Source organism: Thunnus maccoyii, chromosome 2 (genome assembly GCF_910596095.1).
Source record: "Thunnus maccoyii chromosome 2, fThuMac1.1, whole genome shotgun sequence".
In the NCBI taxonomy this organism is placed as follows: domain Eukaryota; kingdom Metazoa; phylum Chordata; class Actinopteri; order Scombriformes; family Scombridae; genus Thunnus; species Thunnus maccoyii.
The window spans coordinates 25,621,821-25,640,880 of NC_056534.1; the positions used below are offsets into that span (position 1 = coordinate 25,621,821).

At 36.9% G+C, this 19,060-nt stretch overlaps 1 protein-coding gene across 1 annotated transcript; it reads right to left on the reverse strand.

Annotated features, from left to right (window-relative positions):
- Window positions 1–1,756: 1,756 nt before the first annotated feature.
- zmp:0000001082 (integrin alpha-D) lies at window positions 1,757–19,060 on the reverse strand. The gene is made up of 31 exons (XM_042399293.1): window positions 19,000–19,060; window positions 15,553–15,670; window positions 15,150–15,241; window positions 14,911–14,993; window positions 14,690–14,804; window positions 14,408–14,538; window positions 14,191–14,333; window positions 13,586–13,736; window positions 13,037–13,172; window positions 12,850–12,923; window positions 11,639–11,747; window positions 11,239–11,369; window positions 10,556–10,702; window positions 10,268–10,465; window positions 9,724–9,854; window positions 9,074–9,231; window positions 8,820–8,986; window positions 8,232–8,348; window positions 7,445–7,515; window positions 7,203–7,344; window positions 5,863–5,961; window positions 5,602–5,687; window positions 5,393–5,470; window positions 5,224–5,299; window positions 3,665–3,772; window positions 3,542–3,583; window positions 3,337–3,462; window positions 3,125–3,238; window positions 2,951–3,022; window positions 2,744–2,854; window positions 1,757–2,522 (listed from the first exon to the last, which is right to left on the reverse strand). Exons 1-31 carry the CDS (start codon window positions 19,046–19,048, stop codon window positions 2,283–2,285), a joined length of 3,615 nt encoding a protein of 1,204 aa, XP_042255227.1. The 5' UTR covers window positions 19,049–19,060; the 3' UTR covers window positions 1,757–2,282.

Below are 19,060 nucleotides of genomic sequence, written 5' to 3' on the forward strand. Positions count from 1 at the left end.
CGTTATGAAATCTACATAAATATAAATTTTCAAATATAAGCTGATCAAGACAGTTTTAGCTTCAGCAGCTAACAGCAGTGCTGGCCTGCTGGAGGAAGGAAATCTCTCTGTCTGTGACTGTCTGCAGGAGGAAGAGCTGCTGACAGCCACAAAAACAATAGAAATCCTCCTCACATCTCTCCCTGCAGCTCTTCAAATGTCCAGCTGTTAGTTCCTGCAGTTATCAGCTAGTAAAATCTTGTTTTAAAACGTTAAATCGAGGTGTAACCGGAGCCCTGCCAAAACTGTTTGTCCTGTCTGTCAGCTGAACCTGTCCGCTGCGGAGCACAGCTACAGTCAGACAGGTTCAGTAACGGCTCCGGTTACACCTCGATCTAACAAGTGCAAGGGTGGCCTAAACACACTTTGAACAGGCAGAATTTAAAATAATACACACACAAACGAGAGGCTAAAGATCTGTTTAATACTCTTAAATTACATTACAATACACTCTCCATGCCTTTATAAATTATTCCAATTTGTCATTATTTTAAAGATTAAAAATAACACAGATGCAAGGGATTTTTATTCCAAATGGAGCCACAGGAGGGCAACTTCAAAATGTATGTATATGATAAAATATATGACATTGTTAACGTTCCTTACGCCCAAAGCAGACTAATTTGAATAAGACCTCTTATTAAAGACAGCTTTCTACAATTAAATTCTCTCCAGGACATCTTAAAATTGTATGTTCCATGTCTGTAATGAACTAGTAACAATGAACTGTTTTTTAGTGATTGGTAACGGTCAGCGGGAGTTTGACCATTTTCATTTCTACCAACAATTTCTGCAGTTACTGCTGTTCACAAAGAGAGTGTTTGTCAGACAATAAAAAATATCAAAGTTGTTGTTGCATTCACTCAAATCATAATAAAATGTTTTAGATTCTAACAAGCAGTCAGCTACAATACAAGAGGAACTTATACTGCTAGCTCAATAAATACCTGAACCAAACCATACCAGAAGATCAAAAATACCAAAAACAGTCTAGTAGCAATGTTACATTATAGTATATCTATCTATATATATATAGTATAATATACAGTACAACACAAATGATACATGCATTAATAACACTAATGGATAATGGTAGGAGATGTTAGTGCAGTGACAAGGATGTGAACACTTCCCAGCTTTCCACCAGTGAATACAACATACAATCAATGATCTGATCACATGGAGCCATCAATAGCAGTAGCTGGCGCTCTATAATGGGCAGAGCTGACGGTCACACTGAGCCTGATAGCATCCTACTACACAACACAAGAGCCACAGACTAAACAACAACAAACATAAGCTTTCCTGCTAAAGTCTTCTTTATATCTAACTTACAACATGAATACATCTTGTCCTACAGCTTAGCTTGTTGAATGAGCCACCAAACAATCATTCACTCTTGAAAACTGCACTGCTAATGTTAGTTAGCAGCTAGATAGCTAATTAGCTGCTCAGCTGCAGCACATTGAACAGCATGTAAACATACCTGCAGACCCGTTAGACGCTGGTTTGGTCATTGCTCTTCAAAATCTGCATGAGCAACACACTGTCTGGCCATGAACTGTAGCTACAGCAGATTGTTTACCTTGTCTCAGTCCTGTAACTTCGGTAGCCTGCCAGCTAATGTTAAACAAACAAGCCTCCAACAACCCCCCCAGCCCACCCCAGCCTACCCCACCCCACCCCAGCACCCAGCTGGCTGAGACAAAAAGAAGCATTTCTGATATTTTCCCAAACACCTTTTTTCTTCTCTTAAAAATACAAAGCTATTAACTATACATTTAAACACATACTGACATCAGTTTTGACTGAAAAGAGGGATGATTAAATGGGATTTCAGTTGAACTTTAAAGTTCCCTGGAGTCTGATGTGACGGCCACTTTGATTTTTCTTTAGTCGTCCACTGACTCCTGGTCGATGACCTTGATATTTTCCCAGTCCATGCTGCGATTGTGTTCACAGACAGCTGATGTTACCAGTGTTCATTCAATCTCTTGTCCAGGGTCTTTGATGTTTTATTAATGTGGCATTTGCTACAACTATTGCATACGATATCATAGCGCTATGTGGTGAAACCAAAGATAATTTTCCGCAATGTGGACAATGAAGTTACCACCTACCTAACTAACTGTTCCCTTAACAATGTTGCTCACTAAAAATGATCCTTTGCTCATGCTGTATGCTTTCTAACTTGAAGCTCAAAGTGAACAAGAAGGTCTTCCTGGTCTGTATCATCATCTGGTTTAGATGGTATCATCTGGTTGGGTGCTGTTATTTGCCTCAACATGAACAAGAAGCTGTTTCTCCTTTGTATCATCTGTTGGGGTGTTGCCATTTGCCTCATCTTGAACAAGAAGCCCTTCGTACTCATGTTGGTTCGATTTGCCATCAATCTCTGATTGGCTGACTAACTCTTTGGGGTAGTCAATTTCTTCCTCCTCATATTGATCATATGGGAGCTTTTTCCTCTTGAAGCACCCCAGCTTTGGACACAAGAAAAAGGATTTGAGCAAGAGCCATTGAGACCCATTTTATAACAGAAAAGCATGTTTAAATGTTTTCCATTCAGTCACTAAGGCTGAAGCAACTGTGAAGATGAAGATAGTTTATCTTTCATTTCTATTTTATGTGGTAGGATTGTTCTCCAAAGTGATGATGTACGGTTTGGAATGAAATGATTCAAAATTGGTCTGTCAACACTCACCTTAAATAAGATGATTGTCAATATGATCAGGAGCAACAATCCCACTCCAACTCCAGTAAAAATTATCAGTTGTTTATCCGGCAAAAGTATGAACTCAATCTGAACCTCAGCCTGTTGGTGGATAAAATTCATAATTTTAGAGTGAGACTTATGAATGAGTATCTAGAATTTGTTATAGTTTTGGATGGGCATATGGACACAGATTACCAATTTTTCTCGCGGATCGTTCCTGTTGTTCAAGCCAGTTACACTAGACTTCGTTTTACCACCATTTTTACTCTGTGGATAATAAATGTGATAAAATTAGGTTATCAGCATACTGGAAAGCACTAACAGCAATAAATCTTTGAAATGACAGAGCTGTGGATGAGTCAAACATACCTCTTGTTTGAGAGAACCCAGCACATATTGTTTGTCGTCAAAGCTAACCTTTACAAAGCTTTTAAATCTAACCTCTGCATGGTCTCCAGTATATCGTTTCACAAAAGCAATATTCTGCAAAATGGTAAAAGTACGTCAATTAATGATAAAGTCAACACTTTAAATGGTATATTTCTGTGTATTCTGTGTTTGTGTGTGTTATTGAGACATACCGCTGCATAGTCTTTGAGGTTCCTAAATTGTACGTTTGCAGACAATGTAAACTCAGTGGCTGATTCTTTGTCCAGGATGAAAGTGTCACACTCTATGATTTTGCAGTGTTTTTCTGGCAAGCAGTACTGTAATACAGCGACAGGGATTGTAATATCATGACATTTTCAGAGAGAAATTTTTGATACTAAATATATTTTTACTTACTTCAGAACTTGCGTTATTAATGCGTGTGCATTGAGTCTTGTTCTTAAAAATGAAAAAGAAAATAATAAGCATCAAGGATTTGTTATTGTATCAAAGCAGCAGTATAAGAAAGTTAGTAGTTACCTGCTGGACAGTGACTTGATAGTTCATCGTTTCAAAGTCATGTTCCAGTTCAGTTGGGAACAACAGGGACACATTGACAGGAAAAGCCTTCAAACCAGGATTATCCACCTGTGAATAATGAGAGACAGTGGGTCCATTTTAAAGGAATAGTTCAACATTTTGGGAAATATGCTTATTTGCTTTCTTGCACAGAGTTAGCTAGATAAGAAGATCAAGGTAAATATATATTCCACCTGCAGCCGGTAAGCATAGCTTAACCCAGCATGAAGACTGGATAAAGAGGGAAACATATGACTCCAAATGAATAATAGTGTTGCTCTTTGACTGTTGGATATGTAAATAAGCAACTGTTTGCTAACACATTCACCATAACAGCTTTATAAGGTGATAATGTGGGTGTTGCATTTTGAAACTGTTCAGCTTCCACAAGTGGCCAAAAATTCAGTTAATGCAGCTTTAAAATTTCATCTTGACTGAAATAGTAGGTAATGACTGTCATAGAAGTTAATTTTTAGCAGTGCTCTGCAATGCATGCACTGTAATGTTTATACAATTTTTCAATATCAGGTGTTCCCACAGCCAAGCATTGCAAATGGTCTGTTCTTGTCTGAATGTCTCTTTACACTGAGCGATTTTGGGCTTTCTGTGACTAAAGTTGCCAATTGTGTGAGAGACATGGTAAAACCATAGACTGTAAAAAAAATATGGAAGTTCTTCTGACAGCCTCAAACTGATATTGTGCAGTCTGATACAGATTGTGACCAGGATTTAACTACAGGCATCTCTCACAACATGCAATAAATTTACAAGATCATTGATGTCACACAGTCTAAAGGAGCCGTAATTGTATGATTGCATATGCTTGATTGTGCTAATCAAGTTCAATTAAAGTTCACTTTGATGACAGAGTGGCTGTGTTTATATACAAGTTACAGAAAAGCTGTGCTGTGGGACTGGATCAGCCCGTCCTCACTAGAAAAACAACAGTATAGGTCGAAAATTCAGTCAGCAAAAACCACCTATAGTTACATTTACACCAGCTAGTGGCCGTAGTAATTGTGACCTTGAAGTGACACAGTTCAAATGACATCAATAAAAGCTGACAAATTTTCATATTAGACGGTGGTGGGTTGGATGGATGATGGATAGAAAAAAGTGTGCTAAGCTGCTGGAGACCGCTGTTTGCTTCCTGTTTCCAACCGAAAGTCAGAACAGTTTTTTAAAAACCGTAACTTTGATCGTTGTGGTGTTTACTGTTGCCATGATGCCACAGTGGTAACTTTAACACACACCACATTTCAAGTGATCATTTTAACCCAAACCAAAAAAATGACCTTTAACCAAGTGGTTTTTGTGTTTCACCTAACCAGACCTGAACCACAGCTTTGTCACACCATGAAGCATAATTATTTTTTACGATTACTGCCGATAGAGGCAGCATATTAGAAAACGTTTACATAGGTCATTCTAGAGTGCAGGTACAATCAACTAATGTGGTCATTTCATCATGAGAATGTGTTGAAGTGGATGGTTGCTTGTTGTTAAGTAATTTACCTCACCTGAAATTTAGTAACCAGTTCTTTAGGTTTAGTATCCTCTACTGTAAAGTTCATATACCTGATGGTCTCTTCTTTCCTGAAATGAATACAAAATTATCACAATATGAAGGTGGCTGTGGGATAAAATATAATTATCATTCAAATAATAAAATTACTATGCAGCACTTACACTGTTACTGCCATTTTAACTTCATATTGCACTGTGAGGCTTTTGGTCATGGAAGCTTTGGTGGAGTTTGAATTTTCACTGAGGATGCAAAATGCATTACTTGTAAATATCATACATGAAATATGTAATGATAGTAAACAATATTTTAATAATACAGAGAAAATGTTTGGCTTTGTGTTGTGTGTTGGATTGTATGAGAAGGCCTCTACCTTTTTCCAGTAACAGTCATCGACATTGTGTCATTCCACTCATACTGAGTGGGATCAGCGATGCGGAAAGAAGCTTTAAATATCACCTTCAAAAAAAAAAAAAAGACAATGACATTAGAGTTGAATCAAAGAGAAGATGTCCAAATGAGAGAAGTTACCATGGTTGTGTAAATGTCAAAGTTTAGGGTGAGTCACAGTTCTTGACTTAAAAAAACTTCACTTCCGTCTGCTGTGAAGGTGTCAGAGTGCAATACGACTCACAGATGATCTGCTGCGATACACAGGAAGGTTGACACCACACACAGTTTTGTCAAGTATTCCTTCTAGATCGTCACATTTGTGGAGCGTTGGTCTCGAATTCTGTTTAAAAACACACACACACACACACACACACACACACACACAAACCAGTTTGAACTGAGACCCTCCAGAATAAAAACTTCTGGTTTAAACTCAATGCTTGACTATACTTTGATATACTGTAGGTAAGTCTAAACTTACCTACATTTTATTTTATTTTCTAAGAGAGAGTAATAGCATTGAGGTTCTCACACATGATAATAATAACACTTCTTCCTCTGACTACACACACATCCTGTGTGGGTTTCAAAACCTCTAAAGATTTTCTGTTCTCTTTTATTTCCACAGTGAGCTGCACATGTGAAAGCTTTGCACAAGACATGCACTTAACATCAGTGGAGGTTTTGGCAAAAAATTTAATAGATGTCAGTATTTTTAACATATTTCATAATCAGCATCATGATTATTAATCAGCTAATGTTATCAGTCTCTTCCTGTTAAATGCGGCTTAATTAAAACCTGTGACTGCTGCTGTGACACCAAAACCAAGCAAATACCAGTGTTGTTTCTTTTTCAAGGAGTGATTTCATTGTTTAACATGTTGAATTAAAGGAAGGGCTCTGATTTATGATCATGTGACTTTCTCTTCATGTATTCTCTGTAGGAATGATTGTGAAAGTAAATTACTGGACAAAAAACAGAGAAGTCATGTGAAAGTCTTGTATACAGCTCAACTTACAGGAACTGGAATTATGTTTGTTTTCACTTCCTGTCATCATGCCTCATTAGTGGCAAACACCCATGTTATTCAATAAAATATTTCCTTTTGAGTTTGTATGCAGCCATTATGTGTGAGCAAAAAGCAACCAGACACAAAACTACAAAAATTATGATCACCATACAGCAATGGTGTGGTCTTATATAAAACAATGTACTATTTACACCAAGTGGCCACGTTATTAGGTACACCTTTCTAGTATACAAGGTAGGAGCCGATGCGCTCAGAACAGCCTGATTTCTTTGTGTCATGAATTCAAAATCCCATCAGCACCTGTCTGGCACCTAAAAATTGTTCCACAGTCATTCCAAGTCTCTTTTCTTCCCCATTCTGACATTTTATATGAACAACTGGACCTCTTAGTCATGTCTGCATGCTTTTATACATGAAGTTGCTGCCACATAATTGCCTAATTATATCAAGCAGATTTATAGGCATACATAATGATAAATATATGTACATATACATAATAAACTGGCCACTGAGTGTAGCTCTTATATAAAAATTAAAATGTTTAAGTCACCTGTTCAACAGTCATCAGAGAGTAGGAGAGTCCTGGAGGATAATGCATTGTGAGGCTGGTGTTGTACGAGTCATCGCCATGATTTATCAGGTTTACATACATGATTAAGTTGTTATCTTCTGCCACAAATAATGTTGGGGTCCTAAAAGACATATAGTAGTTCTTACATGTGACCATATTCATATTACAATATTCTTTATTATTTATTATATCACTGTGCTATGTTTGTGAGATATACGTACGTGAAGTTGAAGTCCACCTCAAGCTCAGCAATACAGGTGTCATTTGCTCCACATTCCTTTTGAAAGGGAACCTGTAAAACAAAAAATTATTTCTGTTTATGTCATACTTGAAAATACAGAGCAAGACGGAAAAAATGATATAAACAACACAAAAGCAGCATTGATGTCAGAGTATGTATGAGAATATGACTGAAACATGACAGCTGTGACTCATCAACTGATCATCAAAACACAGTTAATGTGCCTTTTTTTTGGCCTTTTATGCTGTACTTTCTGTTTGGTGCTAATTAGCAAATGTTAGCACGCAAACACAAATGCTAAACAAAGATGGTGAATATAGCAAACATTATACCTGCTAAACATTAGCAATTATTATATCAAATGTTAGCATTTAGTAATATAGATTTATATCATCAATAGGAATACATTCTTTCAACAACATGATGAGAAAATAGTCAAGGATTGCTGTAAAAGCTGTGGAAAAGGTATCTTGGTAAAAATGTCACTGTTTCAGCTCATTCAAATCTGTATGTCCTAAAGGAAGTCTTTGTTGTTTGTTGTTTGAGTTAAATCTTTACTCGGGAAAATGAAGTGAAAATTAACAAAAGTCATGATCACATCCTTTAAACAGAATTCCATTTCACATCACTGTGATCCTTTTCTATATGCAAGCACAACTGTATCAGATATTCAGGTTAAATTCTGAGTTGGACACATGTTAACAGAAAAAATAAGGATGCAAAGAGTGCGACTGCTAGCAGCCTTCTGCTGTAGTCACTGTACAAACCTCAACAGCAGCCTGCCTTTTGCTGTCCACGTTCAGGACAGCACTCGCTCTCTCACTGTCAACTTGTGAAAAGTTTAATTTGATGCTGATAGGTGATAATGTGTCTTTCACACATTTCTGTAAGAAAAAAAGAAGAATCATTTGCATATTGTTAAAAAAAAAATTCAAACAGAACATACAACAAGGAAAGAATTTTTACTTTCTGAAGTTTGGTATGAACATAAAGCCAAAGTTCTGAATAATAAATAAGTGTTTTAGGATTATTATTAGTATTGCTATTATGTTTTGGTGATAAAACATTTTAGCTTAAAAGCTAAAAATGGCTTTCACGAGCTTCTGATAATGTAACTGAAAAGGCCATTGCTATGGGCTGGTTATTTTGAGCAGCAGATATCTAACAAGCATTTAAGGTTTACTAGAAATCATCAGCACTTTTTAAAAATTTCTGATGCCAAATATCACCTTGAAGGCTAGGCGGAAGAGGATGAGACATGGATGATATTTATAGATGTACAGATAGGTGATAGCTGCTCATGATAGACAGTTAAATTGTATGTGAGAGTGAACTTTATTAATTAATGTACTTACTGGCATGTAGATGGAATAGTTGAAGCAGGTCCTTCTATCTGTCAGCTTGTAGGTGGAGGTAAGATTCCTGGCTTTCCTGTCAGTTTCACTGAAGAAACCTCGATATGTTTGTCTCGTCGGATCCACATCAAGCATGCAGGAAATGTTCAGGCTGTGGCTCATTGCGTCTGCAAAGGCATACAACAGTGTTCAGTTCACACATTTTGCAAAGGTGTGGAGTATCAGCAGCAGCTGATGATCATCATGGTCCCTACCCGCTTTGCTTTCTGTTGTCTCTTCCATTTCAAAGCAGGCTGTTAATGTAACCATCGGTAAATTCGTATTTGTGTCGCTCACGCAGTCAATATTCTCAGTGTTTATCTCCTCAGGCTGAAAAGACAGATGAGCTATGACATTAAAGACGGGCCTGGACCTGGAAGACATTGATTAAATGGATTATTAGAAGTTGCACATGATTTTTCTATAGTAAGACAGTTCATGAATGCATGAAGGAAGGGCAAACAAGTCTTGCAACACAAACACTATTTAATTTTCCTCATTGTGCTCTGGCAAAGCCATGGATGAATTTGTTTGACAGAAGCCATTTTTACTGTGTTGTACAGGAGACGATTGACAGTTCTCACCTTCACAAAGACTTCAATAAAAATCTCTCCTACATCCATATCAGTTGTCCCTACTGTTTTTCTATTATTTTCAAATTTAAAATCATGAAATTGAAAATCACTGAAACAATGTTTAAATCAGTTTGTGAAACATTTGAGGCAAGCGAGTTTCTGATGACTCGGTAGATTCTCAGGCAATGTGCTGCACAAACTGAGCGTGTGACATGTAATCTAGCTTTGACTGATTTCAGAGATTGCTTTTTTTTATACATGTGACCTACATACATATACAGTATCCATACCTTAAGACAACGGCCTTGCCATGTGATCCAACCACAATATCTGGGAGTCCATCCTTTCCAAGGTCGATGTCCCCATCAATGGCCTGTCCAAAGAATCTCAACTCAGGTCTGAATTCCCGTCCCGTGATTCTCTGGAATAACAGAAACAGTGAATGATTTGTACACATATTTGAAGGTACTCATTCCAGATATGGAGACAAATGCTGTGTGTTTATCGTTATATGATAGATGCTCATTGTGAGACAGGTGAAGGTTTTTGAAAGTAAAGATTTCAAATCGTTGGCAATTTTCTGCCTTTATTAGATAGCGGTGGTAGAGAGATGATAAGAGTAGTGGGAGAGAGAGAAATGCAATAAAGGTCATGCTCGGACATCTAAACACCTAAGACACAGGGGTGTCCTGATGCACTATGCACACTGTTTTTCACCTGCCTGCAGCATAGTAACTGGTTACCCAACCTGTTGCTGTTGTCTTCATCTAGAGGGATATCTACCTTTTTTTCCAAAAATAAAACCAAACATAAAGAAGAATTTTCTCTGTTCACCTGGCTGAAAGTGCTGTGTATCCCTCTGTGTCTGTCACCCAGGTAGATGTACACAGCTCCCCTGTTTTCATCCTCAAGGGGCGCTCCAACAGCAACGTCTCGGAGTCTATCTCCATTCAGATCTGCGAGACTGGATATAGTGGTGCCAAATCTACCCTTGGAGGGTGCAGTCACAGTCAGCTCCATTTTCAATTGCATCTGTGGGAAATGATTAAGATAATAAATGCATTAAGTATCTCCCAGTATCACATACTGTCACACTGAGTGTGAGCCTTCATCACAGCCCACCTCATTCGTCAGTGCGTAGATGTAAATCTGTCCTTCTGTCTTCTCCTGAGGGTTGTAGAACAGTGGAGCTCCCACCAGCAGGAAATCAGTGTTACCGTCTGAGTTGATATCTACTGAGCACAGCTCTGCACCAAAGTAGGAACCAATCTGAAAATTCAAGTTGAAAAAGATATACACTCTCTTAACTGTTTTTGAAAGCTCTACACGTAATACAAGTGGAGTTAAGATAAATGTTTAATCTGCTTTGAACAACTCGCATTTTTTCACAGTTTTTTTCAAGAAGAATCAAGGTGCCAGTGCATTTCTCAAGGAAGTTCTCTGGTTTCCTCTCTGTAACCACTGAAATCAGGTGCTTGCCCATGTTTCATTTTGTATCTCTAAATGCAATGCAGTCAAATTCATACAGGGCCCAGCAGCCTGTGCCAAGAAGCAGTTTAACTTATTTATCTGAGTAACTACAGCTGAAGTAAATGTGAGGGGTTTCTAGGCTTTACTGGGCAAAGTTATTGTTTATTCAATTACAGTTATTTGCTGTAGTTATGTAAAGTAAACATGCCTCTTAGACAGACTCCTGTTCCTGTGATACAAACTAGGTTAGTAAGAAATGTCCCACTCATGAGTAACACATGCTCTAATGATGGTCTATCAAAAAGAAAAATATTACAGTTTAAACAGTCACCAACCTGGCTCCCATTTATTCTTTGGATTGGATCATTGTGTTTGAAAATTACGACCTGTCCTTTGTGCTCATATCTTGGTGCACCCGTGAAATATAGAGCAGCGTTGTTCTTCTCTCCAACAGAAACAGAATATCCTGAAACAGTATCAGTCATATATGACACACAATCATAGTCTCACATCTCTAAAATTAGGTTCATTTGCAGACATGATTACATACATCTATTTGCTACATTTAGAATCTAAAGCTATTTTTAACCCATAATTTAGGGTGTAAACTGATACTGGTACAGTAATTCACTGAGGAAAATGTTTTTTACAAAGTATCACATAAAATAAAATAAAAATGCATTTAATAAAGGAGAAAATAATCTAAAAAGAGAGAAATAATTTTATGTTCAATACCCATGTAGGAGTCCATCTGCATGTCTTGATCTGTAATAGTTTGTCCATGATATTCCTGTAGAGAACCCCTCCAGCTGTTTGATCCCACTGCACCCAGAATCAAAGTATCCTGTTAACAGAAATGTGCAGGTCTGGTTAGAGCACAGAGATCAGTGGAGGTACCAACAGTAATTATATTGTGAGGTAACAGCCTAACTACCTTGCAGACATCCAAAAACCAAAGACATCAAATAAGTGGAAACCATATTGTACTCAGACTGATGTGATGAATATTACATGAATTAGCATGTTAACATCCAACATACATGTTTACATAGTAACTGTACATTGTCAATTGTTAACATGTTAATAATTGCTAGTGGAGGAACTTTTTTATTAAGATGATGTCACACACACATATAGTATGTAATCTTCAATGTTTTGAATATTCATTATACAAAGATTAATATTTGACTATGTACAGTTTGAGGTTTCCTGATAGACAGTTTTACAGACGTCTCTTCATAGTGGACAAAACAGTATAAATCTTTTACATAAATCCTTTTGATTTAGGTAACTGGCAGGCCAAACTTGACCTTTTGTTTCCTCACTATTAATAAGATTTTTCTCTACTTTTTATCCATCAAAAAAATGTTTTTGGTGCTAATCCACAGGCCCTACATTTACCCAGTTCACCCAACCTGGAGGGTGTGGTTATTATTATTATTATTTTTGAATTGGTTATTGAAAGAACAATGTGCTGAAGGGACAGCAAATGTGTGAAAGCCAACTATAGGACAATCTTATTTCATTTAAAACTCTATATATTAATTTTCATTGTTACTGGCAGAGTCCGCTTTTCCCACGTGGAACTCATATTGCCCTCATAGGGATTCACAGGAAGCGCATGCATGCAGTAATTGTGCATTACTGGTCTTAATTTTGACTCATTGTCAAATGCCTCCCTGTTTACTGACAGTTCTAAACCAAACATTTCCTTATACTACTGCTTCACATTAAATGTGTTCAACTGTCAATTGTTCAATGTCTTTCAAAAGTTAATAAAAACTTCCAAAAAAACAGATGTGAAAACTTGCTCCTCTTCTCTTGCCTTTCTGTCAGAGTAGTCACATGTTTGCTGCCCCTCGTGATCAATACATGTGTGATTTCATATAGTTATGGGTAAAAGATATTTGAATGTGTCCAGATTTTGTCTTTTTGAATGTACTCACTTTGTAGAAGACAGCACTGAATCCACTCTGGGACATTTCTTCAGTCATCTTTCCTGCCCGAGACACTTTGGAGCCTAAATATGAGAAAATACCTTTACAAGTTACTATTGCAGAGACAAACTAGAGAGATAATATGGATTTTTGTAACATTATTGCACAGAGAGGGAGACAAATCATTACACATCACCTTCCATTTGAAAGATCTTTTTTTGAAAGTGTTCCAATATTCCCTTGAGTCCGTCATAGTTCTCTATTTTGAAGGCATTTTTTTCTTTTGGGTCTGAAGCAAAGGTCTTAATTTTATCCAGTTTTACATCTTTGACCTGAAACCAGAATTTTGCTTGAAATTATGAAATACCTCCAAGTCTAATGTCAGCAAGATAAACAACACAGTTAACATTACAGGACTCAAAACTGTAATCAATGCAAGCGACACAGTTTAGGGCAGAACTCAGCCACAGTTACAGTATTACTTGCTCTGATACTTGAAATGTTCAAATGCTGGTAAAAACATGTAAAAACACTGAGAAGTATGACTGTGTATCATCTGTATAGTAGTGAAATGAACTGTTATGACGATTTGCCCCTAAGGTTAGCAAGTACAGTGAGAACATAACACTTCAAAGTATTGATCTCTGATGTACCACATGTGATTGTTTTAGCTGATAAATAAATTATTCTATTGAGACTTTTCTATTGGACAAATAAAACAGAATAATGAGACATCACAGCTTACCCCAATGACAAATCGAATGATGCTTTTTTCATCATAGGTTTTGATAAGGTTGTCTTTGTCACTATCACTGGGATCTCCATCTGTGATTAGTACCAGAACTTTGGTTGCATCAGAAGAGGCGCCTGCACTTGAGTTTTCAAGGATGTCTTCCCTGAAACAAATGAAAAAGTAACATTTGTGATGTTTAGAACCCTCAAAACTTCATTTACTGATTTTTATAGAAGAATAAATGAGCATTCATTACTCTAACCAATAAGATTATAATAATGTCATTGTGCTTTTTTTATACTGATGTTAGTGACCCTGCTGTGCATCCTCTCTGATTGATTGCAGTCTGAATGTCTATTAAAACTAACTGCTACAAACAGGCCTGCTATTAAACTTTATTAAAACTGCACTGGAAACATCTTATTGTGACTTTTCATTTCCTATTGTCCACTTCTTCATGGAAATCTGAAAAACACCCCATCACATGGTCGTATTTGCCCAGAAAAACAATATGCTGTAACAGTTTTTGTTTTGGATAGATTTTTCCCTCAACAACAGCTGTTATTTCAATGATATTCCACATTTAAGAGTTATTTGCATAATTTGACTTAACTTACAACACAAATTTGAGGGCTTTGTGTGTGTTGGTGAGACTCTTCATATGACCTTCCCGATCAAGTTTTTTGAGAGCGTTACCAGCTTCATAGTCATTGAAGTCAAAAACTTTGTTGGTAATTTGGCTGAACTGAACTGCTGCAAACTGGAAAAAAACAAGGCAGTATTTATATCACATTTTACAAATAAATGCTATGAATCCTTTAATGTTGTACTGACCTTGATTGATGAGTTCTTAAGACTTTTCATTATATCCACTATGAACTCTTTATTTTTGTTAAATTCAAGAGTGGTCATACTCTGAGATCCATCAAATAAAAACACAAGGTCCACTATTTTTTTTGTGCATTCTAGAAAAAAAATGAGTGGGAGTTTTATGTAATATTTAGTCAGGACAAAGAGATTGAGAACAATATTTTATCACATGGGGCACATTTCAAGCCAGTTGACAAAACCGCAGAGTTGGAGAATTTTGCACTCTTTAATTTAAATGTCTTTTACCTTGGAAACCAGATTTGAAAGAGGAGATATTCTTAAGTTCATCTGTGATCTTGTAGCACATACTGTTCAGATAGGTGTTCCCATCACATTCATGAGCTACACTTGGACTGCAAACCTGCATCAGAACATGACAGAGGACAAAGGAGTTTGAGGTAATGTCACTGAGAAGTGTATTTTACAATTTTATCTTGTTAACTACATGATCTTTGTGGTTTCCTTACAGTGAATTCGGAGCCTGTGTAGTCCATTGCTATCGACAGTCCAAGGTGCTTGACTGGTGCTATTTGGTTTTTGAGATGAATTTCTGTGACAATAGCAGTTGATTAGTACTATTCATTAAAAAATACACAAAGCTTTTCAGCCACATTTTAAAATGTTTCCATTTTACATTTCATACTTTTTTGTTTTTAATGTTGTGTTTAATTGTGAAATATTGACTTGAAAAACCACATTCATATACCTTCAGGGTTGAAGCACTTGTTGGTTTGTTCATGGTTGGGTTTGCATATTGCGCCAGATCCATTTAGCTGCAGAGGTGCAGTGACAATTATCCTGTAGATGAGATCAACAACCATGATAACAGTAATTTTAACTATTTCAGTGGCCAGGCTTACATGGGTAGCACAGGATGTAATATTGATCTCTTCGTGATGCCACAGAACAGTCACAGGATGCAATAATATTAAGTGATAAACACTCTTCATCCAAGTTTCTGGTAAAGTAAAACTTGTCCTCCATCTACACTAAAATTGCATACAAAAGGAAGCCATGCAATTTAAATTTGGGAGAAATAAGGATTTTGGCAATTACTAGTAATAAAAAAAAATCTCAAATGAACCACAGAGTTGTAAATGCAAACTTACCCTTTGCTCTTGCTATTATTGTACTGAAGCACTTTGTATCCAAAGAAATCTTTCTGTTCACCAGTATAGACATCAGGATTTGTAACATCAATGTTGAAAGCCAAAGAAACGGGGATGGCTGCAATTATTGAAGATAAAAAACAAATAAGTTTTGTTAGCCTTAATCTAAATAGATGGTTACTCATTTGAAATAATTACAAACAGACATATAAAATAACTGCTTTAGAAATAAGCTCAAATATAAAGATGGGTCAGTGATCTAACATTGCCAAACATTCACCACTACAGTCATGAAAATTAAAAATTCAGTGCTTTACTATGTATCGTTTAGGTCTGCACAACACACCTTTCACATTCAAGAATAGATTTCTAGAGGTACTAATAATTACAAATACAGCTCAATGAAAGAAAAAGTAGCTAGTGTGTAAAAGAATACCAAAGTGCATCTTTGGCAAATGTTTAGTCAACACTTCACTTCCAGCTTCATGTTTATGTTTATTCTGACTTTTTCAGTGTGGCTGACAGAACTAAACACTACAACTCCTCATCCCATCTCAACTCACGATGAACTTATTTCATACACATAGACAAGACTGGCCACAACACTACTGCCTGTATACATGGTAGCCACTAGGGCGGCAATCAACGCCAAATCATTCTTGGTGGACACTGTTATGGAATTTTCCATCTTTAGGGGTTACAAATTGAGTTACATTGGGTCAAGCCTGGGCCTTGAGGTCACACTGTAATTCTTAAGTGGAAGGAGACATTCTCTCCTCTCCTTGAGACTCAAGAACCCTCTGTGATGTTTGAGGAGGCAGAGGCCTCTCTGATAAAGGATAAATCAGCATTGCCATGGTTACCAAGGTCGGAGGGGGATTTCCTAGACAACACAGATAGGTGAATGCCTAGATTCTATTTACATAATCAGACATTCAAACCAGAATGTGCTGACAGTGATCTGAAGTTCCATGCAACGTGACCTGAACTAATGCGGGTAAAATGCTGTTCCTTGTAGTTCCTTGAGACTAGTGAACCAATTAGACTAATTTTTCATATTGTAGGCTGATCTGTTGGGGTGAAAGACTAAGAGGCCTTCAGAAGGCAGAACGGAAAGAGACAGCATTGGAGCAGAACACTTTGCTGTTCGCTGTTTCAGTTTCTCCTTGATCCAGTGCTTCAATAAACATTTTCAGCATTAAGACATCAAAGGCTCGTGTGCACTTTCTCCGCTGAGGTGCTGACCATCGCTCAATATTTCCACAACAGACACCAGAATATATTCCATTTAATTTTATCTATCTTAAAGTCTGTGTAAAAGAAAACAAGAGATTTTGTTTTTAAACACATTATACATGTTAGAAAATAATTGCTGACAATGTGAAAAGATTGAACTATGAAGTACTGAATTGTGGAGTTAGACTGTTAAACTGTTTTTTTTAAATTTCTGAGTTCAGGATTTTTTGGGCGGGCCTGAAATGGTGGATCCATGATGTAGAGGGGTTACTAGCATGACCTTTCCCCTACTATACTAACACTAGAGTGCACATACTCATAGTTCATACTTTTTACACTGGGTAGTTTTACTAACTTTGGAGACAACTGGGATTCCCTTTGGATAATCTGCTGTTACTCATGATTGGGGCCATTTTCGGTCAACATTAGTGCTGAAGGAATTATTTTAAACCCAGCTGGAGTGTCCATCGACAGGTGGAGCCACTAGTGGCTTTGGCTTCAGCACTGGATGTGCAGCTGGGCAGCACTTCACTAAAAGGCACGGTGTGAGAGGCAATTTCTCCAAGGATGATGGCCACAATGAAGCCACCAAGGATGTTTTAGCAGAGAAGTGAGTAACATTAAATGCACTGAACTCTACTGAAAACAGTGACAATTTAACTTAACGATGATTGGTGAGGGTTTGCTTGTTAACTAGTTATTTAAGTTACATTTTTACTGAAACAAGTCCACATTTACCTACAAAATATGTGCTCTTGTTACTGTATTTTAAAAATATCATCCATGTTGCATACCTTACACCTACAAACAAGGCCTATTTTAAATTGTGTATTTTTATACAGGAGTTTGGTATCAGCATTGTTAACTCAGAGACTGTTCAGTTGGGCTGTGCTTTCAGTGCCTTCAGCAGAAATGCCCCCAGAGTTTCAGAGCAATACTGCTTATTTTTCCACAATTTTGAAACCTAACTTTATATATTTGGTGATTTTTTTTTAATCATTCAAATTTGTTTGGGGGTTAATTACACATTTTTCTTGGTGTGAAAAAACCCAGAACACATATTTATTATTGTTTTACAGGGACTTCAAACATAGCTATAACAGTGCAACACACGAGTGGGTTAATATTGTGTTACTGTTAAAAGAGTACTGCAGCAATTTAGCATTGCACTCCTACAATATTGTCAGATTTGCGATGGACAGTTTAAAATGCTTTAAAAAACACAAGCAAACAAAAAAATCAACAATCAAAGTACAAATACAGACACTACACACAATGGAACTGAGTTACAATACATCAGAGGTTTCTGGGGGATACAAAAAACCCACAGAGTATTATTTCCAGACTCCGCAGGTAGAGAAAACAGCAAGGCTAAAAGCATATTGGACGTTCATTCTTCAAGTGGCTAGAGATAAATGTTAATGTTGCTCCGTTCCTACTAGATGTGTAAATAGGCAACTTTGTTAACATGTAACTGGTATTTCTAGAGGTTCGCATAAATTGCAAAAATGATTTCTCTTTTATCACTAGATGTATCTAGTGATGACAATATTTTGGGTTTTCTGTGCTGAAGTTTTGAAATATCCACCTCAGAAATTTTTGCTGCCACCCCACCAGAATAGAGGCAAATGGAGTTGCATCTGTGCTGGTCAAAGCACTGAAAAAATCACATTTGTTTGCTCAACAGCATTGTTTCTCCCCTAAACAATGTCCTGGTTACTATGGATAACCCACAGACCTTTCTGTTTCTATTCACTCTGTGAAAAGCAGCTTCAGTGGAAACTCTTGGGTTGAATATTGTAAAAGTCATAACATGCAGCTGCAAAACTGCATGAAATGATTCAAATCGTTCGCATACACTTGTGGTTGAACTGTCATCCTGGCTCATAATAGGTTTCCTGAGCTTTTGCACTCAGCACTGTTTCAGGTTGGATTGCAACTTCAAACATGATAATATAATAAATAAAAATTGAAGAAAAAATATTTTGAAAATAGTAAACATTTAAGTAAAATCAAACTTTTTAAGATTTTACAAAATTTCACATCAGGTTATACATTTTTTTCTATGGTTTTAGAAAACTACAGAAAACTCAAAAACTCAAATAAGTCATAACATTTTCAAGGCTTTTACCCTTAAAATAACTGTCTTTCCTTTTCTAAGTGAATATTGTCTCATGATGACTCAAACGGAAGCAAAAAATTTGATCTTACCAACAGCCACCATATAGGTGAGCAGGAAGATGCGGCGCTGCCCATACATCTTTCACATCAC

Excerpts from the sequence above, each read along its gene's own strand:
- zmp:0000001082 (XM_042399293.1), bottom strand. The coding sequence starts at position 19,048 with ATGTATGGGCAGCGCCGCATCTTCCTGCTCACCTATATGGTGGCTGTT. Across the intron at positions 12,924-13,036 it reads AAAGATCTTTCAAATGGAAG|GCTCCAAAGTGTCTCGGGCA; the intron begins GTGATGTGTAAT and ends TCTCATATTTAG. Across the intron at positions 3,239-3,336 it reads ACCTCAAAGACTATGCAGCG|AATATTGCTTTTGTGAAACG; the intron begins GTATGTCTCAAT and ends ACCATTTTGCAG.